Genomic DNA, 12,500 nt, shown 5'->3' with positions numbered 1-12,500 from the left:
CTTCAGTGAGGAACAGCTGACTCGGGTTTGAGTCATCACTATCGATCAGGAGAGACGTCAGACATCAGAGAGTTGAGCTCAGACTCAGGAGGAGCCAGAGAGTTTAGAGAACATCTGATCATCAGCAGGGCCGGCCCTAGACTTTTGGGGGCCCTAAGCGAGCTTTGGCTTGGGGGCCCCCCTCACTCTAGCGCGTTCTCACTACACACAACACGGAACCAACTTTTGTCTTATGATGTTAGCATAAGCACACATATTGTATACATAAGCATGTAAACACCGTGGACCTAACATCCTCTTAAGTTCAAAGCATCAATCTGGTGCACTTTGAGAGCAACATTGAGAGATCTATGGATCCATCTCTCAACACCATATGAAACAGAACTGGAAACAGATTTTTCTTTATGGATATTTTACAAATCACTTAAACTGTATTCTTGTTTTGTCATATAGTATTTCATAACTGTTTTTCATTTATTCTCTCTGGCTGTCCATCTCATAATGTTCACATAGAAACTAGCTGTCAATAGGAATATCATTCAGAAGAATTATAATTTCTTGCAAAGATCTGTCACAAAAAGAGGTTGCCCATTTAAATGCAGGTGTTGTTATGGCAACGTCAGTGGCCAAACAGCCACATGTACTGCTGCAAATACGTTCAATCATGCTGTCGACACGTAAAGCAGTGGCAACTATGCCACCATTTCAGCTGACTTTTTCTCAGAAATACTGTCACATAACATCCATATCTTTCAGTGCTAGGTTGATGCTTAGCTAAGCTAACTATGAAACACTTTAACTGACAGGACTCAGGATCAACTGTGTACTGTAAGGTAGCTTCTAGCTTCATGTCGAACAGTAAGTCAACATTTCCCAGAGAGCTTTCTTTGAAATCACCAGGTAACGCTAAAAAACTTTACATTTAGATTGTATGACAAAGTGTTTATTTAATATATCTGGCTAGCTATAGCTACTTGCTAACGGTTTAGCTTACCCCGCGATTCAAAGTAACGTCAACGTAGCTGTAATTTATGCTTTGCTTACATGTTTGCATAACTTGGAAGTTTACTGGCATGTACAGACCTTGTTTACCTGGCTCGAGTGCTGGCTCTGGGGTTGTTGTGTGAGCCACCACTTGAGAATATTAGTCTTTTTTAAGAAAAAATGTTCTTATGTCCATCTTCAAAAACTCTGAGTCTGAGACTGACAGTTTATTTTAAACATTGTCACAGCTCACAGGATAGGTACCTGTCAGCCAATAAGACAGATGTTTATTTCCATTCAACTCTCTGGTTGGTCTGGTGTCTTGCCTCTGTTGCATTCACTGAACACGGGAAATTACAATCCTGCCATCCTCTCATGATGAGGTTCAGGTAAAGCACGTTTAATGTATTATATTTTTGACTCAATAATATAATACATGACTTTGAGAGTAGGCAATCTAGGCATATTAACACAATTAATTAAACATACTTATCACGGCGACGGTGTACTGAGATTATTATTATTTTATTCATTTTTTTGTTGTTGTTGCTAGGGGGCCCCTTAGTGGTTGCGGGGCCCTAAGCGGCCGCTTATGTCGCTTAATGGGTCGGGCCGGCTCTGGGGGTAGACTTCAAACAGAGGGGGACTCATTCAGATACAAATACTTTTCAGAAAGTTCCAGAATCCTGACTTTTTTTCACATCAAAAACTACAAATTCTGTAAAAAATAAAACATCGGAATCATTTTTCTCAGAGTTCTGACAAAAGTTGTCACCTCTTCTTCTTCTTCGGAGAATATCGGGAAAAAAAAGATTTCCCAGAATATTCTTTCCACAAATTCTAGAAAAAACTTTATTTTTCTCAAAATGTTGCCTTTTTTAAAGAATTTAGAAAAAATTCAGAATTCTGACTTTTTTCTCAGAACAGAAAAAAAACACATTAATTCTGAGAATTAATGGATTTCAGAATTTATATATTTTTCTCAGATATCAACATTTGTTCTACATGTGACCCGGATCCTCTTCAGATATTCACTTTCAGCCTTTTCTCAAAATGTTCAGAATATCACACTTTACTTCAGATATTAATGTCTCTCTCTCTCTCTCTCTCTCTCTCTCTGTCTCTGTCTCTGTCTCTGTCTCTGTCTCTGTCTCTCGTCTCTGTCTCTGTCTCTGTCTCTGTCTCTGTCTCTGTCTCTGTCTCTCTCTCTCTCCTCTCAGATGATGGCTGAGGCTCCAGATCTGTTCTCTGAGCAGGAGCTAACCTGCTCCATCTGTCTGGACCTGTTTGATGAACCAGTTTCTACTCCATGTGGACACAACTTCTGCCAGGTAACACACACACACGCATGCACGAACACACACACGCACACACACACACACGCACGAACACACACGCACGAACACACACACACACACACGCACGAACACACACACACACGAACACACACACACACGCACGAACACACGCACACACACACACGAACAAACACTCGCACACACACAAACACACGCACACACACGAACACACACACACACACACACACACACGCACAAACACACCATGGATGTATAATAAGAACTGGATACAGCGTGAGAGGCAGAGCCTCATTCATTCCTATGAGAGCTGCTCATTGGCGCATGAAGATAAAATGGCCCAACTTTTGAGAGAGCGAAACGTCACAGATTACCCAGCATGCCTGAGAAGTACCTGTATGTGCGCTCATTGCGCATGCGCAACTTTATCAAGCACGTCAATTTGTACACGTAACAGCACCGCGCGTTCATGATAGCATGGTACTGGATTGTTATATGATGGATTTGATATTAACGAGGCGGCAGTTAGCAGCTAGCGGCTAGCTAGTAATTATGCTAATTTACACATCAATCGTTATGTACTTTTATATTACGCTGTAACAGGATCTAGTGATATCCAAGCAACAGAGCTTCATTTAGTGGGAATGCTGATACAGCATTCCCACTTTAAAATGTTACACATCTTTCTGACATTATTCGTGTAACACAACTTTTAAATCTGATTCTTACTTTTAGAGATATTAAACATTGTTCAGACCTTGGTAAAGAGGCTTTCTTCAGATTTTAACATTAACTAGAGTGCGTGATGTCACAGCTAGAGGGTAGGAAATCTTGAAATGTGCCTTCATATTTCTTTTTAAAACTGCCATAATTCCCAAACCCTACATTCCTGAGACATCATTTTTCATGACAAACGTAGGAAAACATCTCGTAGCTTGAAAAATGACAAATAATTAAACAAAATGCCTCTTGAGGGCATGAAGTGACAAAAACGTTCAACATGTCTCCATTAAAGCCCATTGTAATTTCAGGCAGATATTTCCTCACAGCAGCAGCCGCACACCTTTAGTTAAACTGCCAAAAAGGCCACATTATTAACCCGAAAGTACACAAAAATTACACTTCAGATATTCAACTTCCTTGACATGCTTCACGCTTTGAAATGTCACCAATATCTGTTATCGTTCTTCCACAAAACGTTCACATGTAAGAGGTTTATCTCTCATTCAGAACAATGCAAATGCTCTCCTCTCACTGATTACTGCACGTTGACACGTCGTTAGCTCAACTATAAACACCTGTGTCATGGAACACGATGATGTCATCACTCCAACTGACATGCTCAGAGCAACAGACTTCAGATAATGGTTAATGGTCTGGCCCTCAACAGCTCTACGTCAATTATGGCGTCTCATCATATGCCGTTTCTATGGAAACGCATCCCTCGCCATGAAACACGATGTCGCTGTAACTCCAATGGACACTGTCCGATCGTACCCAAACTTCGCTTGTATATCACCGGTCCATGCCTCAACAGCTCTACGCCAAATCTGAGATCTCACCATAGGCTATTTCCATGGAAACGCATCCCTCGCCAAAAAACACGATGTTGTCGTAACTGATATGAAAATGGTCTAAACACCACCAGACTTCAGATAATGGTTAATGGTCCAGCCTTCAACATGTCTGTGCCATTGGTGAGTTTTCCTCAAATGCCGTTGGCATGGCAACACAATGCTCGCCATGAAACACAGTTTTCTCATAACTTCAGTGAAAATGCTCCAAACAGCCCAAAACTTCACAGGTTTGGTAACGATGCAACCATCAACATATCTAAGCGTATTATGGGGTGTCATCAAATGCCGTTGCCATGGCGACAGATCATTCGCCATCAAGTTAGTTCAATAGTTTGCAGTTCAAATATTCTGCTGCTTTTCCAAGCCTTTTTACTTTCTTTTCTCTCATCACACATTCAAGCCCCCAGTGTTCATGTATCATTTCAATCTCAATTCTTCACTTTCTTCTTACACATTACATTTCAGCATAGCAGTTCAGCGTCAGCTTTTCAGCATAAAGCATTCCCACTAGCAATTTCTTCAGGAATTGCATTCTCTAGTTTAGCATGATACTTGTGTGGGTTGTACTTGAAACCACTTGGTAATATATAATATATATGTATTTTGAGTTATGATCAATTGTGAGTTAAATCTTTATCTAAAAAGTAAAGCTGATGATGGATTACTGTGGTGGAGTTAAAATAACAATAGTCTATTTCTCTTTGAAATGTGATGGAGTAAAAGGATAGTAACTAAGATTATTCATGTTACGTACCCAACAAGTAACTAAAACGTATAGTACTTGAAGGAAAGGTGTACAATGTTTCCATAAATACCAATATCACACACTACAACACAGACTATAACACCCCTTGTTGTTAAATACTAACCATCTGCAATATATTTGTAATTACACTTTCGTAGAGCTTTGACTTTTTCAGCTGAATAAATATTATAACTCGATGGTTTTGTTCAGCATTGAGCTCACTGTTGAGCTTTATGTTGTGCCTTCTCCTGTGCTCTGAAATCAAAATGTGGATAAGCATAAAACAACACTAAAATAAACACGACAATACAACTTGTTATTTGTTTTTTGACAACAAAGGTTGTTCATTTGTGTGTATAAATATACAACACAGGCTTCATATACAATTATAATTAATACAACTGTTAATTTGATTAGAGCTTTGAAACATATATCTTTATTGATATATGTATAAGTATGACGACTTCCCCGGGCGATATCATATGGTATAGCGAATGAATCAAACTGGTTCAAAACGCGTTGTGCCCACATGCAAAGGTTGTACGCTCTGGCTTATCCCTGCATGGTATTATATCTCTCTAGGTCGTCCTCAGACGAGCCCTCCATCGTCGCTTCCAGTCATCCCGGTTCTCCATAGATCTGGCCAGTTCATTGGTACTTTATATAGTCATAGCAAACAGCTACGTTCAACTCCTTTAATGGTATATTGCAAGTGCAATAAGAAGCTACAGGGACGTTAATCTACGTCGGTAATATTAACTTTGTTTAATACAACATTTACGGTACAAGATTTAATCATACAGCCCATGTAGTATAATATTTTACAAATGATGAATTACAGCAAACATATGCAATATATCCATTATTACAGCTCCGTGGGCTGGCAGTAAGGTGATATGGGTCCGTTCTTATTGTGCATCCATGGGTAAAGATAAACGCATGTAGTGCTGAACACGTAACATGAACGTGCCGGGCGGCGCGGTCCCGTGGGTTAGATGCGCATTCATAATGCAGAGGGAAATAACTCGCAGAATAACGTTATTAGCACATTTTACAACTTGAGGAACGAATGTTTTTAATAAGGGCTATACAAGTGTTCATACTGGGTAGTTTATTTAGTTTAAAAAAAATTATCCAACGATTTACAGACCACTCTTTCCCCATGTAAGTCAATGGGAAAAAGTGTTTCCGGGCCTGGCAACCAAAAGGAAGTGTAGTACCGCCGTTTGGCCACTACGAATATTTTCAACACACACACACACACACACACACACACACACACACACTCACTGAAAAATAACAAAAATAAGTGTAAATATCTATATTGTGATCTAATCTCTTCTCCTCCTCCTATTATCTCTTCTTCCTCCTCCTCCTCCTCCTCCTCTCTCCTCTTCCCCCTCCTCCTCCTCTCAGGTGTGTATAGGAGGATATTGGGCGTCCTCCTCTCTTTGCACCTGTCCTCTGTGTAAGCGTGAGTTTGAAGAGCGCCCTCAGCTCAGCGTGAACAAAGTCTTCGCTCTGATAGCAGATAAATATAAAGTTGGTCATTATGGAGCTGCCGGGCCGCCTGTGTTGCTAGGTAACGGTACGCCTGTACTCCCGGGCGCCAAGGCGATGCCCCCCGGTGGTGACAGCACGGAGGTGGTGTGGTGTGATGTGTGTACGGGGGGCAAGCAGCTGGCCGTCAGCTCCTGCCTCACCTGCACCGCCTCGTACTGCAGAGAGCACCTGCAGCCTCACCTGAGCTCCGCTTTCTACTCCAAACACCCTCTGATGGAGCCGCTGGAGGCCCTGAAGGGGCGGACCTGCAGGACGCACCGCCGCCTAATGGAGGTGAGGGGCATTACACTCATATATACACACAGTAACACACATTAACCTGCAGGACGCACCGCCGCCTAATGGAGGTGAGGGGCATTACACTCATATATACACACAGTAACACACATTAACCTGCAGGACGCACCGCTGCCTGCTGGAGGTGAGGGGCATTACACTCATATATACACACAGTAACACACACTAACGTGCAGTACGCACCGCCGCCTAATGGAGGTGAGGGGCATTACACTCATATATACACACAGTAACACACACTAACCTGCAGTACGCACCGCTGCCTGCTGGAGGTGAGGGGCATTACACTCATATATACACATAGTAACACACATTAACCTGCAGGACGCACCGCTGCCTGCTGGAGGTGAGGGGCATTACACTCATATATACACACAGTAACACACACTAACGTGCAGTACGCACCGCCGCCTAATGGAGGTGAGGGGCATTACACTCATATATACACACAGTAACACACACTAACCTGCAGTACGCACCGCTGCCTGCTGGAGGTGAGGGGCATTACACTCATATATACACACAGTAACACACATTAACCTGCAGGACGCACCGCTGCCTAATGGAGGTGAGGGGCATTACACTCATATATATACACACAGTAACACACACTAACGTGCAGTACGCACCGCCGCCTAATGGAGGTGAGGGGCATTACACTCATATATACACACAGTAACACACACTAACCTGCAGGACGCACCGCTGCCTAATGGAGGTGAGGGGCATTACACTCATATATACACACAGTAACACACATTAACCTGCAGGACGCACCGCTGCCTAATGGAGGTGAGGGGCATTACACTCATATATACACACAGTAACACACACTAACGTGCAGTACGCACCGCCGCCTAATGGAGGTGAGGGGCATTACACTCATATATACACACAGTAACACACACTAACCTGCAGTACGCACCGCTGCCTGCTGGAGGTGAGGGGCATTACACTCATATATACACACAGTAACACACATTAACCTGCAGGACGCACCGCTGCCTAATGGAGGTGAGGGGCATTACACTCATATATACACACAGTAACACACACTAACGTGCAGTACGCACCGCCGCCTAATGGAGGTGAGGGGCATTACACTCATATATACACACAGTAACACACACTAACGTGCAGTACGCACCGCCGCCTAATGGAGGTGAGGGGCATTACACTCGTATATACACACAGTAACACACATTAACGTGCAGTACGCACCGCCGCCTAATGGAGGTGAGGGGCATTACACTCGTATATACACACAGTAACACACACTAACGTGCAGTACGCACCGCCGCCTAATGGAGGTGAGGGGCATTACACTCATATATACACACAGTAACACACACTAACCTGCAGTACGCACCGCTGCCTGCTGGAGGTGAGGGGCATTACACTCATATATACACACAGTAACACACACTAACCTGCAGGACGCACCGCTGCCTAATGGAGGTGAGGGGCATTACACTCATATATACACACAGTAACACACACTAACGTGCAGTACGCACCGCCGCCTAATGGAGGTGAGGGGCATTACACTCATATATACACACAGTAACACACATTAACCTGCAGGACGCACCACTGCCTAATGGAGGTGAGGGGCATTACACTCATATATACACACAGTAACACACACTAACGTGCAGTACGCACCGCTGCCTAATGGAGGTGAGGGGCATTACACTCATATATACACACAGTAACACACACTAACCTGCAGGACGCACCGCTGCCTAATGGAGGTGAGGGGCATTACACTCATATATACACACAGTAACACACATTAACCTGCAGTACGCACCACTGCCTAATGGAGGTGAGGGGCATTACACTCATATATACACACAGTAACACACACTAACCTGCAGGACGCACCGCTGCCTAATGGAGGTGAGGGGCATTATACTCATATATACACACAGTAACACACATTAACCTGCAGTACGCACCACTGCCTAATGGAGGTGAGGGGCATTACACTCGTATATACACACATTAACGTGCAGTACGCACCGCCGCCTAATGGAGGTGAGGGGCATTACACTCATATATACACACAGTAACACACACTAACGTGCAGTACGCACCGCTGCCTAATGGAGGTGAGGGGCATTACACTCATATATATACACACAGTAACACACATTAACCTGCAGTACGCACCACTGCCTAATGGAGGTGAGGGGCATTACACTCGTATATACACACAGTAACACACATTAACGTGCAGTACGCACCGCCGCCTAATGGAGGTGAGGGGCATTACACTCATATATACACACAGTAACACACACTAACGTGCAGTACGCACCGCTGCCTAATGGAGGTGAGGGGCATTACACTCATATATACACACATTAACACACACTAACCTGCAGGACGCACCGCTGCCTAATGGAGGTGAGGGGCATTACACTCATATATACACACTGTAACACACATTAACCTGCAGGACGCACCGCCGCCTAATGGAGGTGAGGGGCATTACACTCATATATACACACAGTAACACACACTAACCTGCAGGACGCACCGCCGCCTAATGGAGGTGAGGGGCATTACACTCATATATACACACAGTAACACACACTAACCTGCAGTACGCACCGCCGCCTAATGGAGGTGAGGGGCATTACACTCATATATACACACAGTAACACACATTAACCTGCAGTACACACCACTGCCTAATGGAGGTGAGGGGCATTACACTCGTATATACACACAGTGACACACACTAACGTGCAGTACGCACCGCTGCCTAATGGAGGTGAGGGGCATTACACTCATATATACACACAGTAACACACATTAACCTGCAGTACACACCACTGCCTAATGGAGGTGAGGGGCATTACACTCATATATACACACAGTAACACACATTAACCTGCAGTACGCACCGCCGCCTAATGGAGGTGAGGGGCATTACACTCATATATACACACAGTAACACACATTAACCTGCAGTACGCACCGCCGCCTAATGGAGGTGAGGGGCATTACACTCGTATATACACACAGTAACACACATTAACCTGCAGGACGCACCGCTGCCTAATGGAGGTGAGGGGCATTACACTCATATATACACACAGTAACACACATTAACCTGCAGGACGCACCGCCGCCTAATGGAGGTGAGGGGCATTACACTCATATATACACACAGTAACACACATTAACCTGCAGGACGCACCGCCGCCTAATGGAGGTGAGGGGCATTACACTCATATATACACACAGTAACACACATTAACCTGCAGGACGATCCACCGCCTAATGGAGGGAGCACACCCATATTAATCATTAGGGATGAAATGCTGACTCATGTTAGGTTTGAGGACTCATTCCTGCACCTCTCTGTTTTGATAATTTATGAATAGGTCCTGAACTTGTTGATAACCTCCCGATGTGTTCACTTGTCCAGGTTTACTGTCGGACATGTCAGCGCTGCATCTGTGCCATCTGTGTCCTGGAGGAACATCGAATTCACAAAACTGTCTCGGTTCAGACGGAGAGACTCGGCAAACAGGTAGAGATCACTGTCACTGTCACTGAGACGGTTCATGACTGAATGATTACAGTGTGTCCTCCTCTGTTCAGAAACATGTGGCGAGGACGGAGCAGGAGATCCTCAACCGGATCAGAGAGAAGGAGCTTCATGTGACGGAGCTGAAGAGGAAGCTGGAGGCAGTCAAGGTCTCTCTCTCTCTCTCTCTCTTTATCATATAGTGTGCTTTGGAGTCAAGGTCTCTCTCTCTCTCTCTCTTTATCAAAAAGTGTGCTATGGAGTCAAGGTCTCTCTCTCTCTCTCTTTATCATATAGTGTGTTCTGGAGAATGACCCGTTAAGTCTCAGTCAGAGTTACACAGAATAATGAGTTTCTCAAACTTCAGAAAGCTTCCAATTAGCTTCCTAACTGTGAGCTTCGTCTTTAAGATGATCTTTTTCCTCTAAGCTAACTATTTAAACTCTAGCTAACAATGCTCACCTGCTATCTGTCAGCTAACTCTCTCATTGAGGCTGTTCACACTTTTTACCTCACATGTTCAAGTGTTATCTTTAGCTACCGACTACAACTGTCATCTTTAGCTTCTTATTACTCCAACTTAAATTCAGGCTGTAGGCTGCTATCTGCCGGCTGTAGGCTGCTATCTGCCGGCTGTAGGCTGCTATCTGTCGGCTGTAGGCTGCTATCTGCCGGCTGTAGGCTGCTATCTGCCGGCTGTAGGCTGCTATCTGCCGGCTGTAGGCTGCTATCTGCCGGCTGTAGGCTGCTATCTGTCGGCTGTAGGCTGCTATCTGTCGGCTGTAGGCTGCTATCTGTCGGCTGTAGGCTGCTATCTGCCGGCTGTAGGCTGCTATCTGCCGGCTGTAGGCTGCTGCTATCTGCCGGCTGTAGGCTGCTGCTATCTGCCGGCTGTAGGCTGCTATCTGCCGGCTGTAGGCTGCTATCTGCCGGCTGTAGGCTGCTATCTGTCGGCTGTAGGCTGCTATCTGCCGGCTGTAGGCTGCTATCTGCCGGCTGTAGGCTGCTATCTGCCGGCTGTAGGCTGCTATCTGTCGGCTGTAGGCTGCTATCTGCCGGCTGTAGGCTGCTATCTGCCGGCTGTAGGCTGCTATCTGCCGGCTGTAGGCTGCTATCTGCCGGCTGTAGGCTGCTATCTGTCGGCTGTAGGCTGCTATCTGCCGGCTGTAGGCTGCTATCTGTCGGCTGTAGGCTGCTATCTGTCGGCTGTAGGCTGATATCTGTCGGCTGTAGGCTGATATCTGTCGGCTGTAGGCTGCTATCTGTCGGCTGTAGGCTGCTATCTGTCGGCTGTAGGCTGCTATCTGTCGGCTGTAGGCTGCTATCTGCCGGCTGTAGGCTGCTATCTGTCGGCTGTAGGCTGCTATCTGCCGGCTGTAGGCTGCTATCTGCCGGCTGTAGGGCTGCTATCTGCCGGCTGTAGGCTGCTATCTGCCGGCTGTAGGCTGCTATCTGCCGGCTGTAGGCTGCTATCTGCCGGCTGTAGGCTGCTATCTGTCGGCTGTAGGCTGCTATCTGCCGGCTGTAGGCTGCTATCTGTCGGCTGTAGGCTGCTATCTGCCGGCTGTAGGCTGCTATCTGCCGGCTGTAGGCTGCTATCTGTCGGCTGTAGGCTGATATCTGCCGGCTGTAGGCTGCTATCTGTCGGCTGTAGGCTGATATCTGCCGGCTGTAGGCTGATATCTGCCGGCTGTAGGCTGCTATCTGCCGGCTAACAGTTCCAGATGTTTCAGTGTTAATAGTAATGGTTTGTATCTGCAGAGCTACGCAGAGGGTGAGCGGGGGGAGGTGGATCAGCTGCTGGACCACCTGTCCTCAGCGCTGGACCGGGTCCGGACTCAGGTGTCGGGCGGGATCCAGAACCAGCTGGACACTGTGATGTCACAGGGGGAGGGGCTGGTGAGGCGTCTGGAGGCGGAGCTTAGCCAGCTGACGGACAGGAGAGCCACGCTGGAGGATCAGGCCGTCAGTCAGGACCACATCCTGTTCCTGCAGGTGAGAGAGTCACCTGAGAGTAGGGATGGGTATCGTTTGAAATGTATCGATTCCGATTCTGCTTATCGATTCCGGTTCTTATCGATTCCCTGTTTCGATTCCAAAATTGTAAAAGAAAGAGGTCAAACGTTTAGATAACAAAAATATCTTTATTCTTTTAAGCTTTAACTGACATTTTACAAATAAAAAATATACATGCAATACAAATGTATTGCACAATAGCTGTGCTTTATGTTAACTGAGCCTGTGGCAAGCTATCAACAGGCGTTACTCTGTGCCTTGTCTTTTTCTTTTTTAGTGTAGTGGAGCCTCACTTTAGAGCGTTTACCACGACCCATCTTTGGTGTTATGAAGTGACTGAGCTCGTGAACTGTCTACGGGGGGAGCCTCGCTGTGGGGCAACTGTGGCCCTCTGTCGCCTGTCAGCGCAACTTACATGATGCCGTTTAAAAAAATTAAGGGCGGTGCCGGCCGTCAGC

General features: G+C 45.6%; 1 protein-coding gene across 1 annotated transcript in view; it reads left to right on the top strand.

Moving 5' to 3' along the window:
• LOC117473282 (E3 ubiquitin-protein ligase TRIM21-like) overlaps window positions 1–12,500 on the top strand; it is a gene marked incomplete at its 3' end in the record, with an annotated part of 14,944 nt that overhangs the window by 1,106 nt on the left and 1,338 nt on the right. The window contains 5 exon segments of the mRNA XM_034118792.1: window positions 2,205–2,315; window positions 6,039–6,458; window positions 9,925–10,029; window positions 10,101–10,196; window positions 11,788–12,021. Of these exon segments, the coding sequence (XP_033974683.1) occupies window positions 2,205–2,315; window positions 6,039–6,458; window positions 9,925–10,029; window positions 10,101–10,196; window positions 11,788–12,021 (966 nt within the window).

Source organism: Trematomus bernacchii, unplaced genomic scaffold (genome assembly GCF_902827165.1).
Source record: "Trematomus bernacchii unplaced genomic scaffold, fTreBer1.1, whole genome shotgun sequence".
NCBI lineage: Eukaryota > Metazoa > Chordata > Actinopteri > Perciformes > Nototheniidae > Trematomus > Trematomus bernacchii.
The sequence above is the reverse complement of the archived record's forward strand: the minus strand, read 5'-3'. Positions and strand labels throughout refer to the sequence as shown.